The sequence below is a fragment of the Martes martes genome, assembly GCF_963455335.1.
Source record: "Martes martes genome assembly, chromosome: 4".
NCBI lineage: Eukaryota > Metazoa > Chordata > Mammalia > Carnivora > Mustelidae > Martes > Martes martes.
Window position 1 is genome coordinate 88,958,503 of NC_137891.1, and position 17,098 is coordinate 88,975,600.

At 40.3% G+C, this 17,098-nt stretch overlaps 1 protein-coding gene across 4 annotated transcripts in view; it reads right to left on the reverse strand.

Moving 5' to 3' along the window:
- The window catches only part of CHD1L (chromodomain helicase DNA binding protein 1 like), a 67,119-nt gene that overhangs the window by 39,417 nt on the left and 10,604 nt on the right, over nucleotides 1-17,098 (reverse strand). For 3 of the 4 annotated variants that reach the window (XM_080800931.1, XM_080800934.1, XM_080800933.1), the window contains exons 2-6: nucleotides 9,087-9,199; nucleotides 6,146-6,252; nucleotides 5,527-5,641; nucleotides 4,708-4,739; nucleotides 948-1,029 (exon numbers count right to left, since the gene is read on the reverse strand). In XM_080800931.1, coding sequence (XP_080657057.1) covers nucleotides 948-1,029; nucleotides 4,708-4,739; nucleotides 5,527-5,641; nucleotides 6,146-6,252; nucleotides 9,087-9,199 — 449 coding nt within the window. Of the gene's footprint in view, nucleotides 1-947; nucleotides 1,030-4,707; nucleotides 4,740-5,526; nucleotides 5,642-6,145; nucleotides 6,253-7,532; nucleotides 7,618-9,086; nucleotides 9,200-17,098 lie in introns of those variants that run through there. The other variant, XM_080800932.1, reaches the window with a different exon arrangement.

The following is a 17,098-nucleotide window of genomic DNA, read 5'->3' on the forward strand; positions in this document are numbered from 1 at the left end:
GTGCCAGAATGGTGCCAGAGATCAAGAGAATCACACATTATACATAAAAGTATGACAAAGACAAGAGAGACTAGAGCTAACTGTCAATGGCATGCAATGGGGTGGGTCTCTTCATTACTCCATGTGAATTATCAAATCTCTTTTTTTTTTAAATTTTATTTATTTATTTGACAGAGAGAGAGATCACAAGTAGGCAGAGAGGCAGGCAGAGAGAGAGGGGGAAGCAGGCTTCCTACCAAGCAGAGAGCCCAATGCGGGGCTTGATCTCAGGACCCTGGGATCATGACTTGAGCTGAAAGCAAAGGCTTAACCCACTGACCACCAAGGCTCCCCTGAATTATCAAATCTTTTATTTTTATTTATTTATTTATTTATTTATTTGTCAGAGAAAGAGTGGGAGAGAGAGTGAGCAAGCATAGGCAGAGGCAGAGGGAGAAGCAGGCTCCCTGCCAAGCAAGGAGCCCGATGTGGGACTCGATCCCAGGACGCTGGGATCATGACCTGAGCCGAAGGCAGCTGCTTAACCAACTGAGCCACCCAGGCGTCCCATGAATTATCAAATCTTTTAAAAAGGTAAATGGGGAAATGGTAAAATATGTCAGATGTGTCTGCTACTGCAGACAGAAGAGTTTTAACAGATTATTTTTAATTACCCCTCTGGAGAAGATCAAAAGAGTTGAAACATTCCCAAAAATATAATATATTTTATTGAAGTAGTATCTTATTATTTGATGCCCAGATTCAGTAAATGTTATCTCTTACATAAAAGATAAGAGGAAGAAGTTAGGCCATATTAAGTACCACCTCTGTCACTCACAAAATGTTTATTTGGCCCTACAGAAATTTGACTAAAAAAAAAGTTTCAATTTAACTAACTCTATACAGGCCCAAGATAGTATTTTTTAAAAGAAGTTGTACAAAAACTAAAGACTATCCTGTGAGTTTACCTCTGAAAGTGTCTTATGCAGCAAGGAGCTTTGGTTTTTCAACCTGTGAGCTTCGTCCACAACAAGAACACTCCATGAGAAGCTGTGAGAGAAAAATCCAAGCTTTCAGTTTTGTGTAACCCAAGCATATATCTCATAGCCAAAAAGTCTTACCATACAACTAGCACTAATATTGGAAAGACTAAAATTAAGCCCATTTTATAAGAGACACACTCAAATTGTCTTTTTTTCCTTTTTAAGATTGATTTATTTGAGAGAGAGCATGTGTATGAATGGGCGGAGGGGCCAGAGAGGAAGAATCTCAAGAAGACTCTCCACTGAGCATGGAGCACCACAGAGCTTGATCCTGCGACTCTGAGATCATGACCTGAACCGAAATAAAGAGTCGGATGTAACCCAGGCACCTCTCAAATTACCTTCTTATCTGAAAGCCTGCCATTTTATATAAGACAACATCTGGACAAGGTACTAAGGGAATTTGTTTTCCAAGATGGGAAAGGTCTGTGCATAAAGCCAGAAAGGAAGGAGCTAGAGACAAAAAGCAAAAGGAAACATTTATGACTACCTACTATGTACCAGACCCTATGCTTGGTTGGGGCTTTATGTCTGTTATTTAATCAAAAGAATATGGTGAGTAGACATTGTTCCGCTCATTTTACCAACAAGGAGACTAAAGCTCAGAAAGGTTAGGTGACTTGGCCAAGGTCATAAAGCTAGAATAAGGTAGAGCTGAGATTTAAACTCAGAAGAAAAATCAAAAGAAAATGATGTCACAGTAGCTTAAAAGTGTTTTAGATTTAAAAATGGGAAAGCAGTGAGTAAGATCAAATGTTACAGACATTCAGGAATATATATCCGTTGGATATACTATGGAAGTCATCGGTGGCTGTTGCTAGAGCACAAAAAAAATTTCAAAATAAGGAAAAATATGTATGTATGAATATGTTCCAAGCTGATTTAAAATAACAAAAAGCTGAAAATAAATAAGTCCAATTATACATGACATACTATTATTTTAAATACTATGATCATCTTACAATAAAAAGGCCTATGATAACTAAAAAACATAAATATTACGTATCTTCTCACAAATGAGAAACCATGTGAGAGATAGCAAAGTGAAAGTTACAAGGCCTTTAAATTTTTATTTTGTTTGCAAACATTGTGTAATCTCATTACATTTTTTTTAAGATTATTTATTTGAAAGAGAGAGCACAAGGGAGGAGAAAGTGGGAGAAACAAACTCCCCACTGAGCAGGGAGCCAGAGGTGGGGCTCAATCCTAGGACCCTGAGATCATGACCTGAGCTGAAGTCAGACACTTAACCAACTGAGCCACTTAGGTGCTTATTACATTGTTCTTACACTTAAAAAACAAAATGTATATACAAGTAAGACAGAACACTGGAAAGATAGTGGGTAGGGAAATAAAAATCACTCAAAAATTGAGAAAGATCTACAGCAGATATTGGCCTTACAAGAAAGAAGCCCTCTTCCTCTGAGAAAATCCAGAAAACAGGTGCAGAAACAGAAACCTAGCACCATCTACCTATTAAGAGCGATGCAGCTGGAGGGAAAACTGGGGGTCCAAAGAGAGTAGGAACTGGGATCATTCCTACTGGGTAGCACTTGGAGGAGACGCATTTAAGCATTATGAGGAGTAGTGTCCAACTGGTGTTGGAGAGTGGTCGTGAGATAAGGTGGCAAAGTAGCCATAAAATAGCACCTGGCCTGTTAAAATCATCATTCAAAATAATTTAGGTCCTATCTCCTTGTGAAGAACTGGGTATTAAAGTCTTACATAGAGCAAGCATGCAGTAAAAGCTCACTCAGTGAAGCAGCCTACAGGGAGATGGATGTTCACTCAGTGAAAGAAAGGAGGTCAAATCACTCATCAAAGAACACCAAAGCACACTAAAGGATGCTCCCTGGAGGGGAAGAGGTGGAGTGAATTCCAACACTGAATGGAGAGTGGGATGAGGGAACTTCTAATCCTCTTGACCCAAAGATTTCGTAGGTCTATTATCAAAAAAAATTTCATATTTTTCATATTGGTATGTATACCATTTTAATTCTCCACTAAACCTCTTTAGGGCAGATAGTACATTACACTTTCTGGCTCTTCTCAGTGTGTGATACAGTAATATACAAAATAACCTTGTCAAGTATATCAAAAGAATAAATTTGCGTCCCTGGGGTTCATACTGTTAGTCAATATTACGAATGGCCTCTTATTATTTAGGTTCTTAAATTCACATGGGATGAATTCAAGATGGATGATTTAATATAAAAAGATATTATTTCTGATGAATAATGTGAAACTCCAGGGCACTTAGATAATTTAAGAAGCTGTCCCTGGGGTTTGTTTTGTTTTTTCTGGAATCAGTATCAGATGTTTGTTTGTTTGTTTTTATTGAGAAGCTCTCTTAAAAAGTCTCCACAGCACTGAGTGCTGCATTTGGCTATCTGTTTGCCATTACTATCAATGCAGCCTTGGCTGGGTTATTTAACCTCCTACTTTCCTCATCTACAATACCAACAATAAATAATACCTGCCTACTGGGTTTTCATGAAGATTACTTAGGATAATTTAAATACCCAGAAACAAGTATATCCTAATCTTCTAGGCTTCTGAGACTTCCCACATCCTGCCTTGTATTATGGATATCTAAATATTGACTCTCCCTCTACTGGAGTATACATCCTCTTAGGGAGCTCTGTAGTTTACTTTCCTGGCACTGCTCCTAACTCCCAAACAGTGATTTTCCAAAAAGAAAAGATCTTCAACAAGTATTAAGTTGGATATTAAAAATAAAAAAAGGTAGAGGGAAAGTATATTTTCTTAATAAGAATAAGATAACATGCTCATTTAAATGAAACTTAAGTGAACCAAAATACAGGAATGGAGAATCACAAAATCTATGACTAGGCAGTTAGTGTCTCCCAATAAGATGAAAATAGACATTCAACTCGGAAGAACCTGGATGAAAAATAACATGTAAATTACTGGTAAAGTGCTTTGAAAACAGAAGTTTCTGAGTATTAAAGATGCAAATCCCCACTTAACTACATCATAACTATGAATTATATGGAGAATGAAATCCTGTCAACACATCTTTTCTTATGTACCTAAAGTCTGGCTAATGTTTAATTTATGTTGTAACCCGTAATCCGACCCTATATTGTAACATGTCACCCCTAATATCAGGTGGTATGAAGAATTAAATCTAAGTTTCCTATCCCTCAATGAGCTAATATGAAAGCCTGAAAGCTGACTACTTAAAAGTGTATTTAAAACTCCCTTTCTAAAAAGTGAATTGTACAGCACTAACTGCTACTTTAGGATACTTCTAAGAAAAGGCTCAGATAATTCACCTCTATATTATTGTAGAATCTCCAACAGCAGTCCTGAAAGGTATCTATGCCATTTGCAATGAAAAGAATCTAGTGTTTTTTAACCACCCACCATGTACATCTTGTTTAGTCCTCACAACAGCCACCCAGAGTGAGATTTAATTATCTTCATTTCACAGATGAAGACCCTGAGGTTCACTAAGGTTAAGTAACCCAGGATACACAGCTAATGAGAATGGGCTATAGTGCAGGACTCCCGCTGTGCCACCTGTCTGTAAGACTCAGAGAAGACATACCAGGAAGATGTACCAGACATATGATGAAAGAGACAAAGTACTAAAATGTAAAGATAGGACATGACTCTCATGATATAGTCAACAGTTTCTGAAGCAGTGCGACATACTCACGATTTTAGAAATGATGAATCTTTCAAGCAAATCTGAAAAATTAAGAAAAAAGACACACTGTAACTAGTACTAACATAACTGATATTATAAACTAGTTTCTTATTAGCTAAATCCTATAGTTTAAGAGAGTTAAGTCTCATTCATTCACTAAGTAAAAAAAGTTCTGAACCTAATTTTATGTAGCACTATCGCAAAGAAAAAACAAAACACAGGCACAAGTAAGTGCAAGGTCTTGCTTACAGTCACCCAGTCTTCGCTTAAAGAATAGCAACTTAAGCCTCTGCCTTCAGCTCAGGTCATGATCTCAGGGTCCTGGGATCGAGCCCCACATCGGGCTCTTTGCTCAGCAGGGAGCCTGCTTCCTCCTCTCTCTCTCTCTGCCTGCCTCTCTGCCTACTTGTGATCTCTGTCAAGTAAATAAATAAAATCTTTAAAGAAAAAAAAAAAAGAATAGGAACTTAAAATGAAACTAGAACTTAGTGTCCTCCACTCCCATCTTGCAGTAACAGACAATGCCTCAGCCCACAAAACCTTTTCTCCTACCTACCTGCCTCCTCCTCCTATTCACCAGCCAAATGACACCTCCCTAGGGAACCTTCACCCTTGATGCACCAAGAAAGAGGGAGAGATAACCAACTAATTTGGAGTACAATGGTCCTTCACTTCCTTTGGTCATGGTCCCTAAGAATCTAATGGAAGTAAACTTTTCTTCCAGAAAAATGTATGCTCTCAAAAAAAAGTTAAATTTAATTCCAGTGGCTTCTACAACTTCTACAGTCCCAGGTTAAGAGTTCTTGCTATAGAGAAATAAATGGATACCTCATAGGTAGTTAGCAGCACATGAAAACATGACTCTTGTTTTAGGTCTTGCTGTAGATGGGCTCTTTCCTCCTTGTCACCTGCATACGTTACACAGGAAAGACCTGGAGCAAATCTGAATCCAAAAAAATAGGTAGATGAACACCAACACAGAGCCTAAGGGAAGGGTGTATATATCTGGAAAAGTACGTTTCATAGAAGGATTAAGGACGTGCAGACTTCATGATGTTCTGCAATCAGAAAGAGTCCTGGGACTCTGGATTCTTATCTAGAGTAAAGGTAAAACTATAGGTAAGTTCCTGTGTGAAAAAGCTTTCTCTAAAGAGAAAGCTAATTTTTCCATGTTGGTTACTTCCCATGTCACTGTGAAAAAGATGGTTTCCCCTTTAGTTCAGCAAAATTTACTGAGTACTGATCTTCAAATTGCCAAACAATAACATCCACTGCACCTTCCCCCCCCATCAGATTCTTTCTCTACCTATATTGCCTCAGGTCAGAGTTTTCTGGAGGAAATAAAATCACTGACTGGGACGGTATGTTGTTTTATCATCTTTCACATATCACCCAGAAAAAAAATCTTAATGTAAAAAGCAAAATTGCAGCTACATCTGCTCTGTACCTCTCCATCTCTTCTCTCCAGTTGCTCAAAACAGACAAGGGGCAAAGAATCAGAAATGGTCCTTCATCATTTAATCTTCCTGCCAAGTAAATGAAGAGAGCAATAGTCTGGAACACACAAAAAGAAGGCAGTTTTTATCACATTTCCACATGAGAAACAACCACAAAGTTCCCATGACCTTGGAGGGAACACAAACTTGTACAGAAGACTTAGTGTACAAAAAAATATATATATACAATTCTCCACACACCAGGAGTTATTCACTCCTAAAGTGAAATCATGTAAGCCTAAACATAATTGCCAAGGAAATCTATGGTACTTGGTTACATCAATAGTTAACAAGCAGTGGTGCTCAGTATTTATGTAATTGAGCCCTGTGATACAAAAGGGAAAAAATCAGAAAGACAACAGAAATAAATGAAAACAATGCAAATAATGCACAAGATCAAGAAAACTCTGAAAACATTAAGGTAAGAACATCCAAGGTATGACTAAAGATGACCTACCACGTGGTGGTCTCCGCGGCTTGCCACACTCTCCTGAAGGAGGATGTTTTCCTTCCTAATTTCCTCCCTCATTTCCCTAATGTTTTTTTTTTCCTTCTGCCTGCATTTATACAGCACCTTCTATTTGCTAATAAGCACGATTCTCAGTTCAAGTATATCACTGAACAAAAAAGACAAAACTCCTAGATCTCCTGAAGCATACATTCTACTGAAGAAAACAAACAATAAATAACACCTTGTAACCTTAAGTAGGCACATAAAACAAAAATTTTTGTAAAGCCAAACAAGAGTATTTTAGGACATGGCTGTATGTACTTTTGACTAGAAAAGTTTCTCTAAAAGGTTGCTGTGATATACAGAGAAAATAGCACTCTTTTATAAAACAAAATGTTTGAGGAGCACCCATTCCCAAATGCTGAACCATGCTAAGAAAATCTATCCTAAAGATACAATCCAAGATCCTGAAAAAGTTGCACGCCCACGGGATGTTTACACTGACGTTAATACAGCACAAAAGGAGGGGACAACAGGCCACCCTCATCTGCAGGATATTTAAATTATGATGAATTCTCTTGAGGGAATCTTATATAGACAGCAGAAGATGACTGTGAAGGATATAAAAAAATGGATAATTACAATTACAAAGTTAGATAAGTAAGATACAAACTATCTGTGTACTATAATGTCAACCACTTAAAATATACTGCTATTCACGCTTTATGATTAGAGTGTTGTGGCTAGAAGGTGGCAGTTACTTCTTAACTGAGATTACATTAATTTTATAATGGAAATCATTTCTTTTTTCTAAATAATTTCCTTTTTAACTACTCACCATGTCCCAGCCCAGACCGTACCAGAGCAATTGCCCAGTAAGTACTTACTGGAATAAGATCATTCTGTTTAGCTTTTGCTGAGGATACTATTTGAGAGAACATTTATCTTCGGTTACCATAAACCACATATATCTACAAAATTAATTTGGATTCACTTAGTGAATTCTACCAAACATTTACAGAAGAAACAATGCCAATTTTACACAAATTCTTTCAGAAAACCAAAGGGAACAAAAACTTCTCAACTCATGCTATGAGTCCATCTTTACCAGAAAACTAAAACCAAGGGCATTATAAGTAAAGGAAACTATAGACAAGTATCTTTCATGAACACAGATGCAAAAATTCTAAACAAAATCTTAGTAACATGAATTTGGAGGTATAATAGTTCCAAGTCACTTAAAGTAGAGCTACATGAACACTCTGGAGAAAGACAAAGGACAAGTGGAATTTGCTGGCTCTGAATTTGCTGGCAGGATTCCAATGTGCAGAGCAAAGGAGACTACACGGAGGGCTCTGTACATGATCTCAGTGTCTCTTAGCCTGGCTCTCCCAGAGACATCCAGAAAACTTACATTTGTTCTAATTCCATAGTTCTCAGTTCAGGAATATACCAGAACCCAATTTAGCTGCCTGAGAAACCTGAAGATGACAAATGAGGTCCTTGGGGGTACCATACTCAGAGGTCATTTTGTATTCTGAATAACCCCAGGATCAATGAGGAACACCTGGCTTAAAGTAGTCGCCAACATGTGGTCAGATAGAACCTGTAGCACTATGTGCAGAACTGCTCCAAATGGATGTTTATATATGTGAGGTCAGACTTGCAGGGGGCAGTCGAGCTTCCAAAGGGATCAATGAGACCTTCACTCATTCTGTGTGTTTACTGGTAAAAAACCTTTTTGGTATGGGGTAACTTGTACGTCCATGGTTTCTGATCAAGTGGGCTCTGCTGTATATTTTGACTACAGTGACTTTCTTTAGTATCTATAGATGAGTAAACCTTGTGTGACTAACCCAGGGGGTGTCTGTGTCTAGACTTTGAATCGAGCCAAGCCCACCACTGACATCTGACAATATAGGGCTGTACTGGTGATCCTCCTACCAGAATAATCAATCTCAATGCCCAAGGAGACCACACCTGATTCTCCAGGTCTCTAGACTAGGTGCTCCCACTAGATGTCCAAGGCATTTTGGAAGATAGGATTCTTCCTCTGCACTTCTCTAGCAAGGCACATAAATGAGAAGTAGCCCTACCACCCACTGAGGAAGAGAGGTAAATAGATCCAGTTAACTAAGTAGAAGTACTTCTAAAGAGGGCAGCGTCCATTTGATCTGGAGGGTGGGGGGCACATGACACAGATATATTAACATAGAGAAAAACCCTGACCATTAATTACAATCCCATGTCAAATGACCCAGTTCAAAACCCTCCCCATAACTAGGAAAGTCAATTCCAAGGTCATAATCTCTTAACGAAGGTTCAGGCATTTCACCTCTTAGTATAAAAACCCATACTAGTAGCTAACGGCTGAAGATAGTGATGAGTTGTGAGGAAGTATTTCAGCAGAGGTGAACAGTGGTCACTCCACAGTAACCTACCTGGCAGGTCTTACCCAGGCCCATCTCATCTCCCAGGATGCAGCCATTCTGACCATGGAAGCACTGGGCAAGCCAGTTGACTCCCTCCAGCTGGTAAGAGCGAAGATGAATCCCTAGAAATAAAAAATAAAGCAAGTCCGAAAAGCAGCCATTTCAGCACACATAAACTATCTTCTAAGACTTCTACTATAAGAATACCACAGCTATATCCCTTGACAGGAAGTTATAGAAATGTAAATATGCACCAACTTCTAAATAACTTCTTTTTTTCTTCCCAAATGACTTTTTGAGCAGACTCGGTCACCATTATATTTGAAGCCCTAAAACTGCCTGTCCACGTCACAGGATCCACTTGACAGATGAGAAAGTCAACCTGAGGATTTGGCCTCTATACTGCCTGGCTCCCATGTCAGTGTCCATTCTAGGAATGAGGCATTACTAATGCAACATAACCACAATGCAACTGCTTGACTGCAACCATTTAAGTCTGCCATCCATGGTAAAGGAAAAAAAAGTCAAGATAGGATTAGATTAAATTATGTTTCAATAGAGGAGCAGCACTGTTAAGAACTGAAATAATGTTGCATAGAGAAGTTTAACTGTGCACAAGAACAGCAGAAAACATCTGAAATTCACATGGAGCTTCTGCTGTCTCTTTTCTCTCTCCCTTGGGGGGGGAAAATCCAATTTCAGAGAATAACCATTTCTGGGGGAAAGGGAAGACCCAAACATACTTTAACAAAAATATAACTTTCTGGTTTGAACTTACGACCTTTAAAAAGAAACTAGATGGTAATACAATAATTGTAGAACATTAAAAAAATGAACAAGTTATTTTTTATTAAACACTTCCTAAATACCAGGAAGAGCAGCAAACACTCTCTACATAAATTGTTTCATTTGATACTTATCACAATCCCATGTACTAGGTATGATCCCCATTCATAGGTTAGAAAATTCAGGTAACTGAGGATCTAGTTCAAGATGGCAATGTAGGGGTGGTGCTGAGCAATGAGGGGATGAGCAAAATGGGTGAAGTAAAGTGGGAGATACAAGCTCCCAGTTATGGACAGCATAGGAATATGGTCCATGATATTTTAATAGTGTTAAGTAGTGCCAGATGGTAGCTACATTTGCAATGACCATAACATATACAGAAGTTGAATACATCGGAAACTAATGTAACATTATGTGTCCAACTATATTCAAATAAATTGAAAGTAAACAAATAAGTTAAAATAAATAAAGTTTTAAAAAATATGCAATGTAGGAAGATCCCAAACACACTTCCTCCCACAGATAAACCAATCTACACCTATCTATGGAACAATTTCCTCTGGAAAAAACTTAAAAACTGGGTTGGGGGATGGAGGGAGAAAAAAACCTTTAAAAACTGGCAGAGTGGGACGCCTGGGTGGCTCAGTTGGTTAAGCAGCTGCCTTCGGCTCGGGTCATGATCCCAGCGTCCTGGGATCGAGTCCCACATCCGGCTCCTTGCTCGGCAGGGAGCCTGCTTCTCCCTCTGCCTCCGTCTGCCAGTGCTCACTCGCTCTCTCTCTCTCTCTGACAAATACATGAATAAAATCTTCAAAAAAAAAAAAAAAACTGGCAGAGCGACCTCCTCACCTTAGGCAAAAGAGAAGGAAACAACACTGCAGAGGACAGGAAAGGCCGAGACACAATCTTGCCACAATCCCCACCCCCAATGATATGACCTACAATCACAAGAGGATGAAGGGTTCGTACCCCACACCGGGCACCTAACTCTTAAGACCAGCACCTGAGAGTGGAGTGCCTGGGTGTCTCAATCAGCTAAGTGGTCAACTCTTGATTTCAACTCGGACTGTGATGTAGTCATGAGATCCAGCCCTACATTGAGCTCCCTGTTCAGCGGGAAGTCTGCTTCTCTCCTTCTCCCTCTGCCCACCCCACAACATCCACTCACAAGCTTGTACTCTCTCTCAAATAGATAAATAAATCTTAAAAAAAAGACCAGCACCTGAGAGGAGCTCCCCAAACATCTGGCTTTGAAGACCAACAGGAAATGGCATCCACAAGACCTACAAGGCTGTGGTAAACTGAGGAACAACTCTGAAAGAACCTGCACGAAGACTTACCCACGCCACGGCCCAGCCCAAAAGCAGCCCTCTGAAAAGTGCTCAGACTTCATGTGAAAAAGACTCACTTCCTAATTGTAGTGCATCGTTTGAGGGGCAGGGGTCTGCTGGCATACTCCAAGGTTGGAGGCTTGTTGGTACCATCTTCTTGCTCACTCTCTCTGCCTTGCTAAAGCAGGCAGGTACCATCCTTTTTTTTTTTCTTTCTTTTTTCCCCTTCTCTTTTTTTTTCTTTCTTCAATGGTGCCATCTTTACATTATCACTCTGCATACTCCAGAACACCAGTATCTCCCAGAGGGGAGCTTCTACACACATTTGGTGCCCAAGTTTTTACCTTTGGTGACCTGGTTTCTACAACTGCTACTTAGAGGATGCTCCTTGAGTGACTGGCTCTGGAGGCTAGAAGGGCTTTGTTGCTGGGTCCCACTGGACAGTAACAAGTGGAGATTCTGTTCTTGGAAGACTACCACCCCCAAGGAACTAAACAGATAACAGATAAAAACACACCCCCACTTTTTCTGTGAAAGACCTATTTGTCTGTCAGCTTTGGCCTGAGTGATGGGCTTCTGCTATGGCACACTTATAGGGGCCTACAGAGTTGCTCTCAGGGAATAGAAGGTGGTGGTTTCCCTCAGCCTCACTCCAATTCACCAGTATCTTCCAGAAAGAAGATTATATCCTTTTCTGGTGAGCCCTGATTTTTGCAGCTGCTGCTCAGACACACCTCTATATTGCCTGGCTGAGTGGCCAGCCTGGCTTAAAGTCACGGATTTACAGGACTTACAATTACCTGCCTCTGAGGGCAGTGGGGCTTCTGCTTGCAGTCCAACAGGACTGTATATATTTGCATTCTTTTTTTAAAGATTTTACTTATTTGAAAGAAAGAGAGAGCACACACACCCACATGCACACACAAGTGGGGGGAGGAGCAGAGGGACAACCAGATTCCATGCTGAGTGCAGAGCCTGTCGTGGTGCTTGATCCCAGGACTCTGAGATCATGACCTGAGCTGAAGTCAGATGCTTAACTGAATGAGCCACTCAGGTGCCCCAGGACTGAATATATTTGTATCCTTTAAAAGTTTCTGAGGGTGTGGCTTCTAATCAGTCTGAATGGAACTGCTGATTGAGATCCTCTCCTTTGTGAAACTGACTGGTCTTGGCACATCCTAAACTATTGGGAGCTATTAAAAGTAAAATAGGCGGGGGTACCTGGGTGGCTCAGTCAGTTACCATCTGCCTTTGGCTCAGGTTATGATCCCAGGGTCAAGCCTTGTATTGGGTTCTCTCCTCAGCAGGAAACCTGCTTTTCTCTCTCCCTCTGCCTGCCTCTCTGCCTACTTTGCTGGCTCGCTCTCTCTGTCAAATAAATAAACAAAATCTTAAAAAATAAATAAAATAAAATAAAATGGGCTCTCTGGAAAATCACAAAGATCTGAAGTACAACCAACAGCTTAACAGGGTTAAATGGAAGTTTTCTCACCTACTTTATGTCCTACACAAAAACCATCCCTTCAAGACTGGGAGAAGTGTCTGTTTCATCTTGTGCATAGAATCTGACAGGTGAAATAAGTACAACGAGGGAACAAATGAATATGTTCTAAGCAAAAGAACAGATAAACCCTTAGGAAAAAACTTCAAAGAAATTGAGTGAAATGATTTACCTCATGAAGAGTGCAAAGTAACAGTCATAAAGATGCTCATCTAATTTGGGAGAAGAATGAATGAACTACATGAGAACTTCAAAAAGAGACTGAAAATACGAGTTCCACACAGAATTCGAAGAACTGAAGAATACAATAACTGAACTGAAAAACAAACAAGAAACAAAACAAAACCAAAAAACCAACAACAGAAAAGTTCACCAGCAGACTAGATGAAACAAAAGAAAAGATCTGTGAACCTGACAACAGAGGAGAACTCACCTAAACAGAGCAGGACAAAAAAGAAAGACTTATTTAAAAATGAAGACAGCTTAAAGGGACCTCTGGGACAACATCAAGCACACTAACATTCACATTATAGGAGTCCCAGAAGAAGTGAGAGAAAGGGGGGAGAAAACTTATTTGAAGAAGTAATGGTGGTTTTTCAAGGAAGATGGTAGAGAAGCAGGGGACCCTAGTTTCATCTGGTCCATGGAAATTTGGCTAGATAGCTATCAAATCATTCTGACTACCTGCAAACTCAATCAAAAATCTAAGAAAAGAATTGCTGCAATTCTACAAATAGAAAAGCCACCACTTTTTGTAAGGTAGAAGATATGAAGAAGTAAATATAAAAGGTCTTATATCAGAAAATAACCCTACTGGGGGGAGCCTCCATAAGCCACTACCAGAAAGTGATACAGTAGCAAAGCACAAAATTGGAACTTCAGAAGTCTGCTCCAGTGGGGGATGTGCCTACAGGAAAGTCAGTCAGGTAGCTAAGCAGGGCAGAATCCTAGGTGGGACAGCATAGTCTCAGGATCCCAGGGGTCACAGAAAGAAGAGGGGTTCCTGAGAGCAGCAGAGTTCCCAAGCAACAGAGCAGGTAAGCTGTCCACAAACAGGGAGACCAAGACTGAGCTTTCTGCTCAGTGTTGCCATAAACCTCAAACCGTAACACGACTGGGTGACTGCTCTCTAAGCAGGGGCCCAGCAAGAGGCAGAACCACAGCGAGACCCTCCACCCTCTCCCTCCCCAGAAGCAGGAAGGGTGAGCACTGCAGGAGTCTATAAAGGTTGCTGACTTGAAACAGGGTTGCGTGCCTGAGATAAAAATGTTTGGTCATAGCTGGATGAACACAGGGTGCAGACAGAAACCAGGGAGACAGGAGTAACTAACTGCTTTTCTATGAGAGTTTTTTTTCTTTACAATTCTGGGATCTAGTTTCTTCTAACAAACCAAAATACACCAAGGATCTGGAATATTGCTCTGTTCTATTCATCTGTTTATGTTCTCTCTCTCTTTACTTGTTTTTTTCTTTTTTTGGTTTCTGATGGTTTCTGATTTGTTAACGTATATTTTTGGGAGTCACTCTTCTTATTTTTGCATCTCGTTCTCATTAATTTATACTTTTCTGGACAGAATGACAAGACAGAAGAACTCACCTAAAAAAAAGCACAACAAGAGAAAGTACCCGCTGCCAGGGACTTAATCAATATGAATATAATAAGATGTCAGAACTAAAAGATACTACCTGAGCTTGAAAAAAGCAGAGAAAACACCACAGAAATCCTTTCTGGAGAAATAAAAGAACTAAAACATAATTAGGTCAAAACCAAAAAGGCTATTACTGAGATGCAATAAAAAACAGAGGCCCTAACTGCTAAGATAAATGAGGCAGAAGAGAGAATCAGTGATACAGAAGACAAAATGGAGAAAAGAGGTGTCGTGGCTCACTTGGTTAATGTATGCCTTCAGCCCAGGTCATGATCTCAGGGTCCCAGGATCAAACACTGCATCAGGCTCCCTGCTCAGCAGGGAGTATGCCTCTCCCTCTCCCACTGCCTGCCACCCCCCTGTTTGTGTGCACATCTGCTCTCTCTCTCTCTCTCTAATAAATAAATAAAATCACTAATAAAAAAAGAAAAGAGGGGCGCCTGGGTGGCTCAGTGGGTTAAGCCGCTGCCTTCGACTCGGGTCATGGTCTCAGGGTCCCGGGATCAAGTCCCACATCGGGCTCTCTGCTCAGCAGGGAGTCTGCTTCCCTCTCTCTCTCTCTCTCTCTGCCTGTATCTCTGCCTACTTGTGATCTCTGTCAAATAAATAAATAAAATCTTTAAAAAAGAAAAGAAAAGAAAATGATGCAGAATAAAGAAACTGAGAAAAAGATAAACAACTACTGGACCATGAAGGGAGAATTTGAGAGATAAGTGATACTACAGAGCAAAATATTATTAGAATAATTGAGGTTCCAGGAGAAGAGGAAGAGGGGGCAGATGGCATATTGGAGCAAATTATAGCCGAGAACTTCTCCAATCTGGGGAAGGAAACAGGCATTCAAGTTCAGAAGGCACAGAGAACCACTCCCCCAAAACCAATTTTTAAAAAGGGCAGCACACCTTGACATAAAATAGTGAAGCCTGCAAATTTCAGAGACAGAGGAAATCCTGAAAGCAGCTCCAGACTAGAGGACCTTAACATATAAGGATAGAAACATAAAGTTGGCACCACACCTATCCATAGACACCTGGCAGGCCAGAAAGGACTAGCATGATATATTCAGAGTGCAATGTCAGTGGTTCTGCATATTGTCTCTGTTCCTTTTTGGTCCATGTTACTTTTGAGCTGTCTCTTCACTTACAGTATCCCCTTAATATTTCTTGCAGGGCTGGTTTAGTGATCACAAATTCTTTTAGTTCTGTTTGTCTGGAAACTCTTTAGCTCTTCTTCTTTTCTGAATGACATCCTTGCTGGATAAAGTATTCTTGGTTGCATATTTTTCTCATACAGCACATTGATTTGTGGATGTTGAACCACCCTTGCATCCCAGGAATAAATCCCACTTGGTTGTGGTGAATAATCCTTTTAATGTACTGTTGGATCCTACTGGCTAGTACCTTGGTGAGAATTTTTGCATCCATGTTCTTCAGGGATTTTAGTCTGTAATTCTCCTTTTTTGGTGGGCTCTTTGGTACAGGGATCAACATAATGCTGGCCTCAGAGAATGAGTTTAGAAGTTTTCCTTCCATTTCTTTTTTTTTTTTTTTTTAAAGATTTTATTTATTTATTTGACAGAGAGAGAGAGAGAGAGAGAGAGAGAGAGATCACAAGTAGGCAGGAGCAGCAGGAAGAGAGAGAGGGGGAAGCAGGCTTTCTGCTGAGCAGAGAGCCCGATGCGGGACTCGATCCCAGGACCCTGAGACCATGACCCGAGCCAAAGGCAGAGGCTTAACCCACTGAGCCACCCAGGCACCCCCATTTCTGTTTTTTGAAACAGCTTCAGAAGAATAGGTATGAATTCTTCTTTAAATGTTTGGTAGAGGGTGCCTTTTTTTTCTTTTTCTTTTCTCTTGATAAGTCTGGCCACAAGTTTCTCAATCTTTTAATTCTTTCACAGAGCCAGCTCCTAGTTTCATTGATCTGTTCTACAGTTCTTCTAGTTTCTATTTCATTGATTTCTCCTCTGATCTTTATTATTTCTCTTCTGGTGGTTTTGGGCTTTATTTGGTGTTCTTTCTGCAGCTCCTTTAGGTTCAGTTGTGTATTTGAGACCTTTCTTGTTTCTTGAGATAGCTTTGTATTGCTATATGCTTTCCTCTTAGGACTGCCTTTGGTGCATCCCAAAGGTTTTGAACAGTTGTGTTTTCATTTTCATTTGTTTACAGGAATTTTTAAAATTCTTCTTTAATTTCCTGATGGACCCATTCATTCTTTAGTGAGATGCTCTTTAGCCTCCATGTATTCTCAGTGGGGAAAAACTGAGAGCTTTTCCCTCAAGGTCAGGAACAAGACAGGGATGTGTGGGAGGCCGCGCAGTAGCTTGAGAGAGAACCAAACCAGGCCCTGACTCGCGCCTCCTTGAAACCTAAGGGTTAAAGCAATCCTGTGGTTAATAAGTTGAGATGCTTGAGAATGGGCCTGTGCCATGGGTCTCATGCTCTCCTGCGCGACCACCCTCTGGGGCTTATCTGGAACAGGACATGGAGGCCTAAAGCCGTGAATCAGTAACTTGACTTGCTGTTCCTGCAGGGGCCATAAACCGCACCTGATGCCCTTTGGCTCTTCTCTGTCTACTTATCTATATGGAACTCATCTTTAAGCAGCCCTCTTGGCGTCAGGATGTTTGCACATGAGCCTTAAGAAACCTTCTAAGGGGAACCTGTGGAAACTATTCTAAGAATGCAATGGATCACTGCTTCCTTGTGATTGTCTCTGTACGATACTTATATCAGAGCACTCTTCTGAATAAAC